The 19,272-nt window shown below is 36.9% G+C and overlaps 1 protein-coding gene and 1 pseudogene across 2 annotated transcripts in view; both read right to left on the bottom strand.

Moving 5' to 3' along the window:
- Nucleotides 1-19,272, bottom strand: part of C12H10orf67 (chromosome 12 C10orf67 homolog) — a 120,791-nt gene that overhangs the window by 29,172 nt on the left and 72,347 nt on the right. For both annotated transcript variants that reach the window (XM_047520717.1, XM_047520718.1), the window contains 4 exons: nucleotides 6,324-6,416; nucleotides 6,019-6,081; nucleotides 5,152-5,231; nucleotides 5,012-5,077 (listed from right to left, as the gene is read on the bottom strand). In XM_047520717.1, the coding sequence (XP_047376673.1) occupies nucleotides 5,012-5,077; nucleotides 5,152-5,231; nucleotides 6,019-6,081; nucleotides 6,324-6,416 (302 nt within the window). The remainder of the gene's footprint in view (nucleotides 1-5,011; nucleotides 5,078-5,151; nucleotides 5,232-6,018; nucleotides 6,082-6,323; nucleotides 6,417-19,272) is intronic.
- Nucleotides 14,001-14,972, bottom strand: LOC124961866 (mitochondrial fission regulator 2-like; annotated as a pseudogene).

Below are 19,272 nucleotides of genomic sequence, written 5' to 3'. Positions count from 1 at the left end.
TGTAAAAATAAAAAGTAAAAAAATTAAAAAAGAAGTACTCAAAAAATAAAATAAAATGTATGTAAGTCATAGGACAAAGAAAATAGGTTATTATGTTAATGCAATTAAGAATCACATTAAAAGTTAAAAATATTACCAAGTAAAAAATTTTTAAAAATTAGTATGAACTTATTACTTGAAAAAATCATGTATTCTCATCTTTGAAAAGACATAGAAGTAATGGAAATGAGCCACCTCCAGCCTCCAAGACTGTGGCTTAAAGATAATTTCTCACTAAAATAAGCCAGGGCATCTTTTTAAAATTTTTTTTATTCATTGTACACAAATGGGGTACAACTTTCATTTCTCTGGCTGTACATGAAGTAGAGTCACACCGTTTATGTAATCATACATGTACATAGAGTAATGATGTTTGTCTCATTCCATTATCTTTCCTTCCCCCACCCCCTCCCCACCCCTCATTTTCCTCTGCAAAATCCATCCTGCCTCCATTCTTGCCTTACCACCCCCCCATTACGTATCATCATCCACTTATCAGAGAAATCATTCAGCCTTTGGTTTTTTGGGATTGGCTTATTTCACTTAGCATGATATTCTCTAACTCCATCCATTAACCTACGAATGTCATAATTCTATTTCTTCTCTCAGAAATGACTATTTCTAGATCTAAGCCAATGAATGTACAAGGTAAGCCTGGGACATTTTATTCTACTGGAAATCAAGGGAAATTATGAAAGATTATGTCAAAACAATGCAGTAGCCAATTTGGAAGGGTTCTCATTGACTAAAGACTGAAGAAATTAAGCATTGTATTTTCAAGAAAATAATGTGTTTTCAGTCCAAAGATGGAGCAGAATTTTGTCGCAGAATGGATTTTAACCATAGCCTCACCAGTACCTAATTTAGATCATGAGAATTGGGACCTTTGGGATCTGCAGATGAGATTTTCAATCTGAATTGATGCTGTAATGGGCAGAGACTATGGAGGACAACAGGATGGGGTGAATGCATGCTGCATGTGGGATAGGCATAAATATCTGGGGGCTGGAAAATTAATTTTGGTAGGTTGAATGTTGTCCTCTACTAAAATATCCACTTCCGGATACCTGGAACCTGTGAGTATATTCCCTAATATGGTAAAAGGAACTTTGTGGATGTAAAGAAGCTAAGGGTTTTGAGATGGAGTGATTATGCTGGATTATCCTGTGGCTCTGATGTAGCCACCAGGGACTTAAGAAGAAGGAAGCAGGAGGATCAGCATGGATAAGGAAGTAGACAATGTGATGCGGAAAGTAGAGGTTGGAGTGAGACAAGAAGAATCTAAAAATTTGGAAAGGCAAAGAACTGGTTATCCCTGGAGTCTTCAGAAGGAACCAGCCCTACCAACAACTAAGATTAAACCCTGTGAGAATCATTTTGAATTTCTGACCTCCAGACTATAAAGGAATAAATTAGTGTTGTTCTAAACCACTAAACTTTGTGGTCATTTGTTCCAGCAGCAATAGGAAACTTATACCTAGACTGAAGAATAACTTCGTAACAATTTGGAAAAATTATACGTGTTGACTGATTTCATGTAAAAATATAACTAAGAATAGATTTAAAAAGAAATATAAAACTTTAGTAGTCTTCAAGGTTTTTAAACAATGAAATAAAACAAGAGTCGGGGACTGGCGCTATAGTTCACGTGGTAGAGCACGTGCCTAGCATGTGTGAGGCCCTTTGATTCTTAGCACTGCAAACAACACAAAACAACAACAAAATCACAGTCCTTTAAAATTTGCTCAAGAAAACATTCAGCCTAGTCAGTTAAAGAATAATTTCTACCAAATCATCTAGTAACAATTCTCATTTTATCCCCTGAATCTCTCAGAGAATTTAAAAAAGGAACTCCATAACTAATATTATGAAAACGGTGTGATCATGACACCAGCAGCTGTCAAGGACAGTATGAGAAAGCACAATGGCAGTTCAAACTCTTTTATGAACACAGAAAATTCTTAAGATATCAGCAAATGGATTTCCAGTTCCTGGAAGCACAGGGTCTTGGGTCTCCATTATCCAAACCCAGGCTCATGCCACCTCCTCAACCACCCAGGCTCAGCTTCTGAGAAAAATTCAGACAGCTAAAATGAGAGGCAGGGATAAGACTTACGAAAGCCACTGGTTACCCAAGAGTCCAGAATTATTTTGGTTTGACTTGTGCATTTCTTAAGAAACTTGAAATTCATGTGAGAGAAAATGAATGTGTTGTGAGTTTTCACTCAAGTGAAAACAAGATATATTGAACTCAGACACCTGGTTCTTTTTTTCTAGATTACTATCCTGAGAACAGGATGGGCTGAGAACAAAGACACAAGACTTGAGGTTTGTCGGGTGTGAATCTGCAGGGGCTGGGGAAGGCATGTATACCAGGAAAACCGCTCACAGTCCTCTGACATAGGAGGCAAGCTAGAAATCAGAGAAGAACAGAAAATAGGGGCAAGAAGAGGAAGTAAGGAGCAGTGTGAAATTTCTGTTTACCTAAATGTACCATCTCCCAGATCTCAGAATGAAGGGTTTTACCACAGTTTCCAAGGAGAGAGAGGAGGAAGAGAATCAATGGGTCGAGTGGGCCTGCACCTTGCATGCACTGTAAGTTCTGGAAGGTAGTAAGCTGCCTGAGGGGATGGTGGTGCAGTGCTCCTGAGCATGGGGTAAGAGGAGGAGAGGGCAGGAGATGGTGTGTGTGTGTGTGTGTGTGTGTGTACACATCTTCTGTCTGGGAAACCCATGGGGGAAATCATGTACCAGTTATCTATGAATTTGGGAAGTGTAATGGGCAGAAGTGAGACCAACCAGCCTCAGAGTGCAGAACCAGGGGACCCGGATGGCTCAGCAGGAGGCATGTGGACTGTCTCCTGTATGGAGGGAGAGGGGCTACTGTACCACTCTGGTATCAGTCAGCTAGGGATCTATAGGGTCCTAAGCCCATGTATCACACCCATGCACTCTTTGTGCTGGGAGAAATGACAATGATGACAAACGCCAGGCAGGTCACACTAAGAGAAAGGACCACCCCTCACCCTTGTTGGCAGTGCTTATTTATGTTCATCCTTCCTGGAAATGGAGCCAACTCGACAGACATGAAAAGGGAGCTTCACAATGAAGTTGTGAATTAACTCGAACTACATATAAATCATGGATCAACTGAGAGGTCATTCGACTGGACTGTTACCTTGACTGGCTAAGCTGAAGTTTTTCCTCTACTAAACAAAAGAGAGTGCCCCTGATCTAGAATCAGTTATGGTGAAAGGAAATTGTCATTCTTGCACACAGAAGTCCATGACTGCATAGTTAACGTCCTTACTGTACTGTGATGCTGTAACCTGTATAAATACATGTAGATCACATGGCTTTAACCCGGTGATAACAACCAACTAGAGAGACATATTCTTTATGTCCCAAGTTAGTTGATCAAATGAGAAAACATATAGAAAATAGGCATTGATATTTCCTACTATCTTAAATGTTTAGATAATAACATAAAATCTTCAGAGACCAAGACAATGACTATGATTGTCACTGTCTTGGTTAATAACAAATCAATTTGAACTGAAACAGAACCGTTTTTGTAAATGGTCATTGAAAATTAGGATGAATCCCATAGAAATGAAATAAATCTTAAGGATCAAAGGGAATCCCACAAAAGTATTTAGGGAAAGATGTTCTATTCAGCTTCAGAGTTCAAATCCTTGTCTAGAGAAATGAAATGAAGTGCATATTTGTTTTCTTTTGCTTTGCCTGTATCTATATTCTGCCTTTTAAGAAGTAGATTGGGCAGGTATTAACAAACTTATTTTGTAGAGCACAAAATAGTTATCAGCACATATGTGAAACACAACCAGGAGCACAAAGCAGACCATTTTTCCACAAGGAGGAGAGCTTCTGCTCCCCATCTGGTGTTGTTTCTGATACATGGGTTCTTGATGTGCCAGCCTGGATTAATTATTTTGGTGTAATGTGCACAGCAATTGCTATGCACATAGCCCATGCTATCTACTCTGTGTGACTCTTATACACACAGAATAAATAGCATATGCTTCTGAAACACAGTGCACATTGTGGTCCCACGATGTCACGTATGAGTCGCAAGCTCAACAGTATTGACTTCCGTCACATCAAAATTGATTCTGTCATGCTCTGGATGACGCTTGACTATTGAGAATCTCACAAAGGAACTTCCAACATGTGAAAAGAAGAGACTCTCAGGGAGATTAAGGCAAGAAACAAGTGAACAGAATATGGATTTTTAAGGTTAATATGTTAGAACAAAGGGAAAAAATAAACATTTTCTCTATTTGGCATTTCTATTTGCCTTATCAGACTCTTAACAGGTTCATTTTCTTTTTTTTCCATAGTTTTAATTGGTGCATTATTGTTGTACATATAGGTGGGATTTGTTGTTACATATTTGTACATGTACACATAATAACAATATAATTTGGCCAATATCACTCCTCAGCACCTTCCCCCTTTCTCCCTCCCTCCCCTGTCTCTTTCCTCTCTCTCTACTGATCTCCCTTCAAATTAGTTTCATTTTCACCATTAAAAAAAATGATGATACAAGGAAGAACAATTAAATGATTATGTGAGTGAAAAATATATCCAAGGATGGAGGAGTTAGTGCTCAAAGGAGAAGAATCGGGTAAAGGATCTAGTGCATAAAACAAACTCCATGATACAGACCAGTTGCATATCATGTGCAAATGTTTTAATGGCTCTGTAGAGAAAGATGACTAGACAGGTCTAATTAGACCAGGTATCAAGAGAGTCTGTCTGTCCTATTGAACTTTTAAGCTTGAAACACTGGATAGGGAATACAATAGTCTTAAATTCAATTTTCTTTTAACTGACTCTGATTGTTAAAAGTATATGAGGGCACTTACCATTAATTAATATGTAAAGAAAAATGCAAGCCTCCTCAAATTATGAATATTGCTTTTTTATAAATAGAATTTGCATACCATACCTGTTCCTGAGAATATAGAATTTCCTCTCCCAGTTTTTGTTCATCCGCTCTGATTCCTTTCTACATCTGTAATATATTTACAGAGAGTTAAATGCTGGATTAGCTACAAATGAATAATAAAGAATCGTCATTGCCAGTACCTTTCTAACTTCTTCTTCTCATTCTCCAGATTAACCTTTAACGTTTCCACGTGTGTATCCATAATTCTTCTCCCTTCGTCCTTTCAATAGAAAATATATCACAAAGTTAAATTACATGTACAAGATGCCCTGTTTCTCCCTAAATCTGAAATGGCTATGTCTATTAAATAGCCTGCATATTCTAAATACCATCAAAAGTAACTAGAGAAAACAATGAGTTAGATTTATTTGCAAATTGCTGTAAGTCAGAAGAATTTAAGACCCCATGCCTCCATTTCCCAAAAATGATTAAGTGAAAGAAAAGCAGGCTGGGGAGATAGCTCAGTTGGTAGAGTGCTTGCCTTGCATGCACAAGGTCCTGGGTTCGATTCCCAGCATCCCCCCCAAGAAAAAAGTGAAAGAAAAGCAGTTCTAATTATATGACAAAGCAGTCAAACTTCTTCATCACCAACACCCCCCCACACCAGTCATTCCTCTGTCCCCCTCCTTTATTATGGTCTTTCCACTCCCCTTGGCAGAGCCTCCTCCACATCCTCTACTTCCCATTTCTATCAAAACACTTTTCAGGAAAGGATTTGACTGAATCAATGACACTAACATTTTTAAGTCATTTTTCAGTACTTTTTATGTTTTGCAAGGGACAACGACTTTGGCAAAAGGAATGAATCTCCAACAATGGACTTGTACACATGTCATGAATGAGAGTTTTGGGGTGTGGTAGTGATGTACGACAGAATCATACTGAGGAGGAAATCAGCTTTTTCTGTCTCTTCACAGACAGGATAGCTTCCAAAGTCATTGTTATTTCCTAAAAATAGCCAGAATCAACATCCACAATAACTAGGTTAATAATAATGGTTATCATACCTTAGCCAATGATACTCTCACTTTCTTTCCTTCCTGTGGCGTTACGGGTGGTGTATGTTTAACCTGACCAAATAAATAAATAAACAAACAAACAAATAAATAAATAAATAAATAAATAAATAAATAAATAAATAAAACTAGGTAAATAAAACACTTCAAATGAATGCACAAAGATGTGATTTTAAGGATATTGAGGCTTTAAAATATGCCAGTCATAGCCCCCAGGTCTTCACTACCATTAATACAATATTCCCAAAACTGTTTTTAAAAAATGTGTTTCACTGTAGTGATAGGTCAAATTTTACCATTTCGCCTTTTTTTCTTTTGGAGGGTTCATGATGGGTACCGACCGAATCCACAGGCATCTTAGAGGAGATCTCAGTGATATCCCCAGGGTGCTTAAAGAAAAAAAAATTTTGGTTAATGATCCCTTTACTTCTTACAATACAGAGAAAAGTTGCTTCTTCCTATTACCACAACCCTCTCTGAATAGGTTCTGTGACCCCAAAGGCCCTTTGGTGTGTTGCCACTCTGAGTGGTTTTGGCTCTGTCGAGGAGGGTCTGAAGCAGGAGTTCGAGAGAGGTGAGTAGTTCTGCAGCATAAAGGAAAAGGAACCTAGAGATCCCCTGAGCAATCAGAGCGAGGGCAGGGGTAGGGAACGTGCCCTGCAAAGCCTCAGGCGGGTGGTGCAGTATTTGCTGGGCTGCTGATGATCAGTGCCCAGGGAGATGTCCAGTGCTCCATGTGACACAGAGTTACCTCTTCCTGTCACTTACCTTCACAAACTTCCACATACAAAGGTGTGATATGTGTGGGAGGTTTTAATAGAAATTGCAGAATTGGATGGAATTCAGTGTCTGATTAAACAAAGCACAAATGGAACAGGATGAGATTCAGTGACTGATGTAATTCAGTGGAAGAAGGAGCCCAGACTCCCAGACAACCATCAGAAGGTAGCTGCAGTGGGCAACTGCAGAAACCCTGGGGCATGCTTTAGACCACTATAAAGCACCAAGTGAAAGTTTGAGCCGACTTTCCATATATCTGAAGGACTATAAAGGGGCAGGCAGAGAGAATCCAGGTGACATCAGCTGCCACAGGGATAAATAACAAAATTTGTAATAACAGCCCTAAAAGCTACAATTTATGGAGTGCCTGTTCTGCGCTGAGTACTTCATATATGCTACCATTTATCTCTACATACCAACCTATTCACTACTTTGTTCATATTACTTCAGATTTTAATGATTGAACATTCACATACGTATTTTTAAAATAAATTTTACATAGTATACATGAACATAAAACTCTCAGTTCCCAGAAGCTAAGAGTTTTCTTTTTTTCTCTCTCTTGCTCTTGTTTTTCATGCTAGAGATTGAGCTCAGGGCCTTATGCATGCTAAGCATGTTCTCCACCACTGAGTTATACCTCTAGCCCATTCCCTTCAGTGTTTCTAATGGTTATTATTATAAATAAATAATAACCTTTATTTATTTGGACTCCCTCACAATAGAGATTAGGAATTAGAGCATCCACTTTATCTCCTATCTCTCTCCACTGCCTAAGCACATTTTTAATTTGTGTGTGTCTAGCCCTTACTGTGGTTGCTTTTATTATGACTAATATTCATAAATTTCTATATTTTGATTTATTAACTCCATGATGGGAAACTTGTTTGTTCTTTTTTTTTCTTTAACAACACCCTTTTCTCTCTCCGTATACCTCTCAATTTTCAAACGGAATGTTATTCTTTTACATTTTCAAAAGGAATGTTATAAACATTGTTCTCTATAAAGTCTCCATGCTTCATTAACCTCTTTGATTATAAAAATGGAAATCTAATAAACAGCGTTTACAATATGTTCATGTTCCTATAGAACCAAGGAGTGTAACTGGATCCTAAAGAAGGGAGTACATACTTGTTACCAAACTTTGCTGCTAAAATCAGATTCTTCCAAGTGATCATGTGTCAACTTTTAATTTTTTCAACTTTTCCTTGCTTTTGAGTCATTCTTAGTTCCCTTATTTCTTGTGCCCATATCACCTTGCATGTTTCATTCATTTTATATTTGGCTAGAGTATTTAGTGTTTTTTGGTTTTCATGCAGGGTTCGTGAATGGTAAACTTTTTGTTTTCACAAGTTCAAAGATGTCTTTATTTTGCTTATATGATCAATTGATAGCTCAGTTGGGTAGAAGACCCTAAGACTGAGGGTTCAAACTATTATTTCTTCCTTTTGAAAACTGCTCAATTTTCTTATAACAACTAATATTGCTGATGAGAAAATTAATGTAAATCTCCTTTTTTTTTATTCCATTGCATTTAAACTGTTTCCCACTCTCTCTTTTAAATTCTTGGAGATCTAAAATTTCACCAATGTGTACCTGTTTCCTCAATTTAAAAAAACATATTCCCTCCCCCACTTAGTACTTCTCTGTTACTGAGATGTCTTACAATTGGTATCAATGTCATAGCTTGACTGGCAACAGTGTTTCCTTGTGAGGGCTACATAAAATAATGTATTTTATAATCAATGTCTTCTGAGATTTGATAAAATATGGCAGATGGTCTGCTTTTCTTTTTTGAATCCTGCTTAGCACTTAGTGATCCTTTGCATCTGAATATTAATGTTTGGGTTATTTTCCTTCTGGACTCATGGAAATGTTCTTTTATTCTTTTTATTATTGCCTTGATTCTATTGTATCTATTTTGCTCTCAGAAAATCCTAGTTGAGGTATTAGACCTCTTGTATCTATTCTTCAAATATTTCTCATAATTTTTGTCTGTCATTTTGCATTACGATCTACGATAGTTACTTTATTTTGTTTTCCAGATTAATTAGGTATTAAGCTATGTCAATTTTATTATTTTGCTTGTTCATTGTTTTTTCCTTAAAAAAAATTGTTATTTCCAAGAAATTGTTCTTTTGCTCACACCATTCCTTTTTCATAGCTGCTTGTCCTTGCTTTATGGATAAAAGATTCTCTTGACTATCTTCCAAAAACATTTTTATTAAAAAAAATCCTTTTAAATTCATGCCTGTTTCCTAAATTTTTGCTTCCTGCAGTCTCAAGTGCTTTTTCTGTTCTCTTTGTTCTTGCATTTACAAATTTCTTATTAAATGTCTACAATGTATCAAAATTATTCTAAGCACTGAATTTACAACAGGAAACAAAACAGGGTAGAAGTAGAGGAGAAAGATTTGAGTGAGACTGTAAGAGGTAGAATTTATGGGATTTTTGTTTTTTGTTTTGCAAGAACAGAGCTATCTGGAATTTCTCATTTGGTAACTAGATGGAAAATGATATCATTCACTAAAATAAGAAAAACAATAGGAAGAGGACCAACTTTGAATACTTTTTTTTTTTAATGGGATAGAATTGGTAAATTCAGATTCAAACACTGAATTTGAGGTACCCATGGCCCATTCAGATGAAGACACATAATAGGTAACTGTGAAAAGGGCCTAGAATTTGGGAGAGAAGATAATCCCAGAGATATAATTTGCAAGTCATTCATTTATTTGCTGACGCTCCCTGGATAAGGCAGTTCATAAAATTTGTAGATAGAGAAAAGCAGAAAGTCAGAAATGGAGACCTGTCCCCAGACACGGCAGACCTATAGTTTTGATTTTCCCAGGCTGATGGGAGACTCCTTTGGTTTGATGTAATCCTAAACCTGGACCCTGAGCATTGCTCTAAACCCGAGTTCTCTAACTCAAACTCCTACTCTGTCAGTACCCACAATTCTGGAGATGACTTTGGTGGTCCTAGAACTACCCAAATGACTATTACCTTAGTTGTATACAAAGTATTTCAAACTTCCTAGGACACACTATCTCCCATCACCACCAGCACAGTGACCCCTTTTTCCCAAGTCATAAAAAACTGGTCAAAGAGAAAAGCTAAAGCCTCTACCACCAATTTACCAAAAGTGACACAAAACCCTTGTTATCATTGGCTTTCCTAAGTCTGAGAAAGGTGAGGTCCTCAATGTGACACAAGGCAGGCACATTTTGGGATCCTTTTGCCTTATTTGTTCTCAAATTGCACAGTTTGCTTGAACTGCCTGTGTGCCCAGGGCACAAGGAACACAGAGCAAGTTCACTACCATTTGGTTAACAAACTACGGAGATGAGTGGGGTAGGAGCCAGCCCTAAGCTTTGGGGGACATTTACCAGTACGCTAAAAGAAAAAACTTAACCTGAATTTAAAGTATTAATGCTCAGAAAATTAGGAAGACAAATTGATAAAAATAAAATGGTTTTTATGTAGAAAGACAATTTTATCTTATGTCATTCACTTTTGGGCTTAAATTCATGTGCAATAAAAATTAGTTTGATTTTTAAAACCTTTTTTCTGACTCCCATGTAACGATCAACTATGTAATAATTACAGATAAGACTGCTTAAAGCATATCTTCTGTAAAGCAAATGGTTATTCAGACTCTCCAAAAGACAATACAATTATAGTGATGAAGATAGCATCTCTTTTCATTGAAAAGAAGAAGGAAAAAAGAAAAAAACACCGGATGTCAGATGTTGACTGGAGTGTTTGCTCTTTGGTTTGAGGTGAACTTTCCCCTTTGCTATAGCACATTGCTTTAAATCCTGGCTCTGTCCACATGAAACTGTCATTTTGTTTTGTCAGCTGCTGACATTCCACTTTCTCTGGACTACACATGCTGGTCTCTCTGTGGTCCCTTCATGGACAGGTGCAAACCCTAGACTGCTAAACAATAGATGGAAGTGGACACAGATAGCAATGTGAATATGAAAGTAGGAAAATGTAAATGAAATAATCGTAAAGATAATGTCAAATTTGGGATTATGAATAATTGATTAGTACTTCTCACCTTATTTTGAATTTATGAAGATTTACAATTGAAAGTTCATAAGATTCATTAATAACATAATCTATGCTTCTTAAATTTGTTAATGCTTAAGAAAGACACTTTTAAAAGAAATTAATAATCTTCTAAGATTAAGAGTCAAGAGCTTAGGTTTGCAAAAACAGAAGAAGCACAATTATGTTTATTCGCCACTGTAAGATTTACCACATTCCTCACACATTCCTGTCCTCTTTTTTCTCATCAAGAGTCATTCCATTCTTCTATTTCTCCTGTTTTACATGACCATCCCCCTTCTGAAATTGTGGTCATTCTTTTTTTTTTATTGGTTCTTTTTAATTATATATGACAGTAGAATCCATTTTGACATAATTTGGCCATTCTTCCCAGGTTAAGTGAAAGGTAATTTTGTTGTTTCTTCACTTCTTTCCATTTAAGCTATTAAATATATTACTATCAAAACAATCTTTTTGACTCAGCATGAAGATGGTTTTCCCTCTCAAAACAGTCACTAATTTGGACTTTTATATTACCTTTTTTTTTTTTTTAAGCCTTCCAAGCAAACAGCTACTTTTGAACACGGATAATGTGCCCATGCTTGGGAGTTGGTCAGGTAAGGAGGAGGAGTTAGAAACACAGGGAAAGAGGAGACCCAGCCTTGTCTACTTAAAATTTCGGTAGAAAAGACTTGAGAATTAGGAACATTGAGGATGAGAGACTGGAGGATAAGGGTGTACACCATCAAGCACTTCTCGTGGAGGCCAAAAGTCGGAAGAGAAGTTAAGACTTGTGAGTTTTCCAACACAGTCACTAAGCTAGGGAAATCTTTCAAAAATAGGGTGACTTTCCTCATGTGATGTGCTCCACGGGTTCCCCTGCAGATCTGCCAAGGAGCTGTGAATCATTTTGGTAGAATGATTGAATGTTCAGCCCTGTAGAATCCACGCTGGACTGGGCTATGTGCAAATCTCAAATGTGTCTTCTCAAAGGCCCAGCAGATGACAAAGGTCCATGTGGGCTTTCTTCCTCATCCAATTCCAGATCTTCCTAGACCTTCTGTTCAGATGGTCAGATATGTAGCAGCAGCATACACTTCTTCTATTAAACTATCCAATCTAAAAAGTTTATCATCAGGATACTTCCATGGTGAGAATGTCTCTATTAAAGATGACGAAGACATTGTATGAGAGCAAAGGAACAGAAATTGAGTCTTAGCAAGGCACTCATAAATTGACAGGGATTGGCTAAGCAAATAGTGCTACTTTTGTGAGTGAAATACTGGACATAATTGATTATAGACATTAAGTGGCATGGAATGGTGTTCCCCATATTGTGTTGAGTGTGCAAAGTCACAAGACTTGTCTAAAAGGATGGCCACAAGAGTTTTTTTTTTTCTTTTCTTCTTTATTTTAATTAGTTTTACATGAGAGTAGAATACATTTTGACAAACTGTACACAAATGGAGCACAACTTCTTCCTCTGGCTGAACGTGGTGCAGAGTCACACCAATAGTGTAATCATACATGTATATAGGGTAATAATGTCCGTCTCATTCCACTGTCCTTCCCATCCCCACATCCCTTCCCTTCCCCTCCCCTCACACGTCTCTGCATAATCCAATCCCCCATTATGGATTAGCATTTGCTTATCAGAGAAGACATTTCTGTCTTTGGTTTTTTTGGTTTGGCTTATTTCACTCAGCATGATATTCTTCATTCCATCCATTTACCTGCAAATGTCATAAATTTATTCTTCTTTAAGGCTGAATAATATTCCATTGTATATACGTACCACATTTTCTTTATCCATTCATCTATTGAAGGGTACTAGGATGGTTCCATAGTTTAGCTACTGTGAATTGAGCTGCTATTAACATTGATATGGCTGCATTATGTGACTGTAGTATGCTGATTTTAAGTCCTATGGTTATAAACCTAGGAGAGGGATGATTGGGTCAAATGGGGTTCTATTCCAAGTTTTCTGAGGAATCTCCATACTGTTTTCAACAGTGGTTGAATCAATTTGCAATGTATGAGTATAACTTTTCCCTCATATCTTTGCCAACATTTATTGTTCCTTGTATTCTTGATCATTACCATTCTGACTGGAGTGAAATGAAATCAGAGTAGTTTTGATTTGCATTTCTCTAATTGCTAGAGATGATGAGCATTTTTTCATATATTTATTGATTGTACATCTTCTGTGAAGTGACTATTCAGTTCCTTAACCCATTTATTGATAGGGTTATTTGTTTTTTTGGTGTTTAGTTTTTTGAGTTCTTTATATATCCTGGAGATTAGGGCTCTATCTGAGGTATGTGTGGTAATTTTCTCCCATTCTGTAGGTTCTCTTTTCACATTATTGATTATTTCCTTTGCTGAGCTTTTTAGTTTGAATCCATTCCATTTATTGATTCACAAGAGGGTTTTTTTTATGTTCAAAAGACACATTTATTGTACAAGCTATTTGCAAAGGAACAATGTATAAATGTAATAAGGAATAGAGGAAACAGATGTCAGGCATACATATTTACATAGCAAGTGCAGGCAAAATATGTCAAGAAGATTCTTTAAATACTTCCACTTGTATCACTTAAAATCTGTGTCCAAGACTAATTTATTATCTCAGGAAGAAGTTTTAAAAAGCTCAACCCTCTGATTAAAACTATGAGTTTCCTAATGAAATAAATTATAATTTTCTCTTCCTTGAAAATCTCCAAGTTACTGAAGGTCACATAAGCCAGATCACTACCAATTTTTAAAAGATTCAAAGGCTCTTAAACTGGGAAGTCAGAATTGCTTAGGACAATTGTTGAAGCATATATTCTGCTTTCAATAATGTTAACACACAGGGAAAAAAACTCCAACACACCTAACTCTCTTCAATAGTCAGTTAACTGCAGAATCTTCCAAAACCAGGCAGGTGTTCTTAGGAGTCTTCCTCAGATCTGGTCCCTGACACATCCCAGGATACAGGCTTCATTCACCGTTACTTGACAGAGGATATGATCCTTTGAAAGGCAGAGAAAGACATGCTGCCATATTTCTGCGTCTTTCCTTCCAAGTGTAGAGATAGTTTTTGTTGCCTATACTTTGGCCAACAGCTTTTGTGCGTCATCAGTTTTTCCCTGAGATCACTGTCCTTCTGACTGTGAAATGTGATTTCCAAATCTTGAAGCTTCTGGACTAGAAAATGGAGAAGACTCCCAAGATCTATTTTCTTGGTCAAAGGAGTCATCTTCTTGGAATGTAAATTTCTGTTTAAGTGCATGTGATATTAAGGACACTGGATCCCAATGTGAACTTCATCTTTTCCTCTTATGAATGGGTCTACCACCAGGTGACCGTTCAACAGCACGAAGCTTGACCTTATTCATTTCCTTTAGAACATCCAACATGTTTGGAACATCTGTATTTCTCTGGTTTTTTGAATGATGACTATAACTGGTCTTAATAAGCATCAGGGCGGTGCTTTTTTATTTCAGCTGTTGGATTATCTGAGTCACAAATATCAGTACATCCTGGTTGTATAGGAGGAAAACTTGAAGGTTGAAGAGAAGAAAACTGAGGAGGAAGCGGGCGATGGAGGAGGAGGAGAAAGCACTGTACTTGGAAACTGATCTGGTTCCACACTCAGTTCAGCTGTCCCCAGTGATGGCATTTGTCCCATACCACTGGGCTCCTTGTTCATGTCAAAGGAGCCAGAATGTGTTCTATTTCTTAGTTCCTGCATTTCCACAATTGCTGCAATCTGAGAGCGAAGAAAAGTAAGCTCATCTTCACCGGCAGCTATTTTTTTAATTGCAGCTTCACTTACAGACAGGTCATTTTTCACTGGTTTGTTGTGTCTTTCAGCTGATAACAATGGATCCGAAACTAGTCGTAAAGGATGGAAAAATTCAATTTTTTCCTTTTCTTCATTTTTCCATGTACTAGTTCTCAAAAGCAGGTCTTCCACAAGGTTCTAAAGGAAGCATTTTCCCAGTGATACGAACAATACTCTGAGCTGATCCATAGTCTTTATTTTCCCAAATCAGTAAAACCTGATCTATGGGAACACCAAAATATGCCAGCATCTCGCTTAAGATTTTCAGAATGAGAGACATTGAAGAAGAAAATTCAAGGAAACATTATCAGTTTTTTGGTACCTCCAATTCAGGCGACCGGTTGGGACTACCTAGGAGCAAAGGGCACAAGCCCACCGGGGGTCGGTCCTGGAGCTCAGCTAGACCGGGACGACTCCAAAGGAGGCGCGCCCTGTTGACCAGTCGTGCCTCCTTAGATCTCACAAGAGGTTTTTAATGGCTATCTTTGAGTACCAGGGTTTCTTTTTTGCTTTTTTCTTTTGACATTTCTTTCTTGAGCCAATTTTGTAGAATGAATATGGATCTGTTTTATATATAAAAATTTCAGACATCTGGCTCTTCCTTAGAAAGCAAAACATGCCACTTCAACACTAACAACAAGGAAAGTCCAAGGTAAACTACCAAAACAGTTGAGCTTATCAGAGACTTGAGGTCACACTTGAGTAACCTGAATTTTATCAGAGAGGCAGGAAATGTTAAAAAGAGTAAAATGGAAACACTAGAAATAAAAGACAAGAATAGAGATAACAATGAAGAAATTTTTAATGGACTTATCAGTAGGCTCTATACAGCTGAGGAAAACAATCATTGAATTTAGAGATAGATTTTTTTTTTAATTTCTCAAACTGAAACAGAAAAAAGTAATTTGAAATGAATGAGCAGATCATAAAAGAAATCTGGAAAAATATCAAATAATCTAACATAGACACAGTCATGTGCCATGTAATGATTCTTTGGTCCATGGTGGGGGTTGCTGCACACGTCACATATGAACTAGGTCTATAAAAACCTATATCATCTAAATTTGTGTAAGCATACTTCATGATGTTTATGCAGCAACAAAATCATCTAACAATACATTTCTCAGAACATATTCCCAGTATTAAGTGATACATGATTGTATTTGAAGGCAAAGACATAATTGAAGATTATAGTCAGAAGACTTAATGAAAGACATCAAGCCACAAATTCAAGAAACGGAATCAGGATAAATAGAAAGCAAAGATAAACTCTTGAAGTCATTCCAAAATAAAAGACACATTATAGACATAGAAACAAAATTTACAGCAGGGTTCTTGTCAGAGACAATGTAAACCAAAAGACAATGGTGTCACATTATTAAACTATTATAAGAAAATAAAACTCTCAACCCAGAGTTCTGTACTCATAAAAATAGGTTTCAAAAATGAAGGTGAGGGATTGGGGTTGTGGCTCAGTGGTGGAGAGCTTGCCTAGCACGTGTGAGGCACTGGGTTCAATTTTCAGCACCACATATAAATAAATAAAGTGAAAGTCTATCAACAACCAAAAAATTTTTTAAAAAATTGAAGATGAAATCAAGGTTATTTTTCATACACAAGCAACAACCAAGAATTTGTTGCCAGAAGACCAGAAGAAAGAGAGAATATGATATCAGACAGAAACTTAGATCTGCACAAAGCAATTAAAGCTCCAGAAATGGCCTAATTGGCATTAAATACCAATCTCGCCCAGACAAATTATATGAATTTGTTACACTGAAAATATCTATATTAAACTTTAAATGATTTTGAAGGATAAAACTGTATCTTTTATGGAAACCTTGGAAAGGATTATCCAAAGGCAATTAGAGCAAGATGCATGGATAGATATGAGTTTTATAGTAGCATTTTGGAGAGTTCTCAAGAAAGACTCTCTTTATTGCTGAAGACTAAGCTATTTAGTGGGAGACTTCCAGAGGTTTCTACAAATTGCAGCAGATTTTTATTAAGTACTTATCAACCAGCCGTTTGGGCACTTCAGTCTGAAATCTTTTTTGTTATTTTTTAAGATTCTGTTCTAACTTTTCCAATGGTTGTATAAGAATCTCAATCCCCGTATTGATATCTTTTTAATCTTAATTTTTAAAATTACCTTAAAAATATGCTTATGATTCACTTAATGTGAACCAGATGGAAATGTCAAATATTTTGATTGGAATCCACTTGGATATTCTCAACAAGAGAAATAAAACATCAGATTTATACTAGAGGTTGTTTAGGCTCATGTCCCGATCTGGTAGCATGAATTTAAACGTTCACCGAATATGCTCAACTACTGGATCAACTGGAATACATAACATTCATGGCATTGGTTATAGATAATTCTTTTTTCTATTCCGTATCTTTAAGTACATTTTCCATTCCAGTTCAGGAAGAGAAAAGGAGTTATTTACAATGAATGTGTGATGAGTATTATGGACCATAGTTAATCTGGTGACTGAAGTGTGTGTGTGTGTGTGTGTGTGTGTGTGTGTGTGTGTGTGTACATTCAACAAAGAAATGATTCCCACACTGAGATTGGTGAAGTAGATCCTCAAGTTATTTTAAAGATTTGTGAAAGCTTAAAGGTGTACCTTTGTTCCTTAATTAAGCTACATAGACTAATAAAATTTAAAACTCTTTGTATTTACCTAGCATTAAATCAGTTCAGTGAGATATTAGTGATTATCTGAGGTTGTTCATATATATATATATATATATATGATAAATAAATAAATAAAGCAAAGCAAATGACCTTGATAAGCTCAGTTTTCTTTTTTGTTTTGTGTTTGTTTTGGAAACAGTGATTGACCCCAGAGGCACTAAACCACTGAGCTACATCCCCAGCCCATTTTTTATTTTTTATTTTGAGACAGAGCCTCACCAAGTTGCTGAGGCTCTCTTTGAACTTGTAATCCTCCTGCCTCAGCCTCCTGAGCCACTGGGATTACAGGCATGTGCCACACTGCCTGGCTCTTTGCATTAAGGAAAAGAGAACAGAGAGGGCATTCAATGAAGAAAAGTATAAGAACCACTATCAATTCTAAAGAAAAATATGGATGTGTTTTAACTTCTATAGATGAGTTTCTAGGATTCTAGGAGAAAGGTGGGACCTGGAGAATCTGGGGGTGAAGACACCAGGACTGGAGAAACTGACAAGTTGGTAGAACTGGATTCCAAAGGGGTTGGCCCATAGTCCCCTGCCAGTGTCAAAAGGGTGTAGCCATCTTTGGCTTGTCTCTGGCAAGCATTGATACTGAAGCAGTTCACAGCACACAGCACCACGCTGCAGCATTGGCATGTGCAATAATGGCAATCTGGATGAGTGACAGCATGTCAAATGCTCAGTCTTCTGGGGAGAAAGACCCAAGACTAGGCAAATGACCTAGTGTCCAGGCTAGCCTCAACTCCCAGTGGGAACTGGAGCGAAACCCACAGCTGAAGCCCAGATAAGTGGAACAAAGCAGCACCATGTCATGAGGGGTACAATGGGTCCCTGCATGTCCAGCATGACACTTGTGTTACCACCAAGTCAATGTCACATACAGTCACAGAACCTAGCATCTGCCCACTGCTGAGAGTATGTGGGGAAAAACAAGAAATTATCCAAATCTCAAATTTATCTCTTCCTGACTTCCACAGCAGTCTTTAGTGCTTAATTCAAATTATACTAAAATAATATGAACTTCACAAATAAAATGTCATGATTTTTTTCAGCAAAATAGAGAAAAATCACAAAATCCCTCAAGTGATTTTCAACAAATAATATTTTTCATTTGTGCAACAAATATTAAATATTATTTTCACTAAAATATTTTCAGTTACAAATATTTAGAAAGTATATATTTAATTCATTGTTTAACTTCCCAAAATAAAACAATGTAGGCGAGTTACCTTTCGGTTGAATTTTAAATAGGATATTGCTCAGTTTTTCAAGTTTGGTCTCTATGAGATCGGAATCTAAAGATGAATTCATTTTAGTGGCAAATGAAAATTTTGATTTTAAAATATAACAAGTAACTGTGCATATGATTTCAATCATCTCTACATTTTCAAGTTATCCATGCTAATGAAACAAAAATCCAGTATGATAAGTGAAATTCTTTTGTGTCAACATAGCCTATCAAAACACAGTACACAGCCTTTGCCAACCTCTGAGGACCACGCATGCATCCAGATCATTCTATCTCTGTGTTATTTGATAGCTCAGCATTGCCAGATCAAGAATGAGCAAAGGGCTGCCTTCCTCACATTGCTCTGAAAAACCATTAACAGCTTGATTTATCCAGCCGGGCCAAGGCAAAAGAATGGAAACAATGAACAGTTTATATAATTTTCTTCCTTGTTACAGTTTATCTTAAATTTCACATGCAATTTAACCAAACAAAAGTGTGGAATGGTGAGGAATTGTAAATTTATGAAGGCAAAGATTGTTTCCTTTACCTGCCTGGCCTATAATAATAATTCTATGTCCTGTGATAATAATTTTCTAAAAAATTACTAGCTTGCAGGCTGACAATGGTCATAATCACAAAACTATT

The sequence above is a fragment of the Sciurus carolinensis genome, chromosome 12, assembly GCF_902686445.1.
Source record: "Sciurus carolinensis chromosome 12, mSciCar1.2, whole genome shotgun sequence".
Classification (NCBI taxonomy): domain Eukaryota; kingdom Metazoa; phylum Chordata; class Mammalia; order Rodentia; family Sciuridae; genus Sciurus; species Sciurus carolinensis.
Note: the sequence above shows the minus strand (reverse complement) of the source record. Positions and strands in the feature narration are given on the sequence as shown.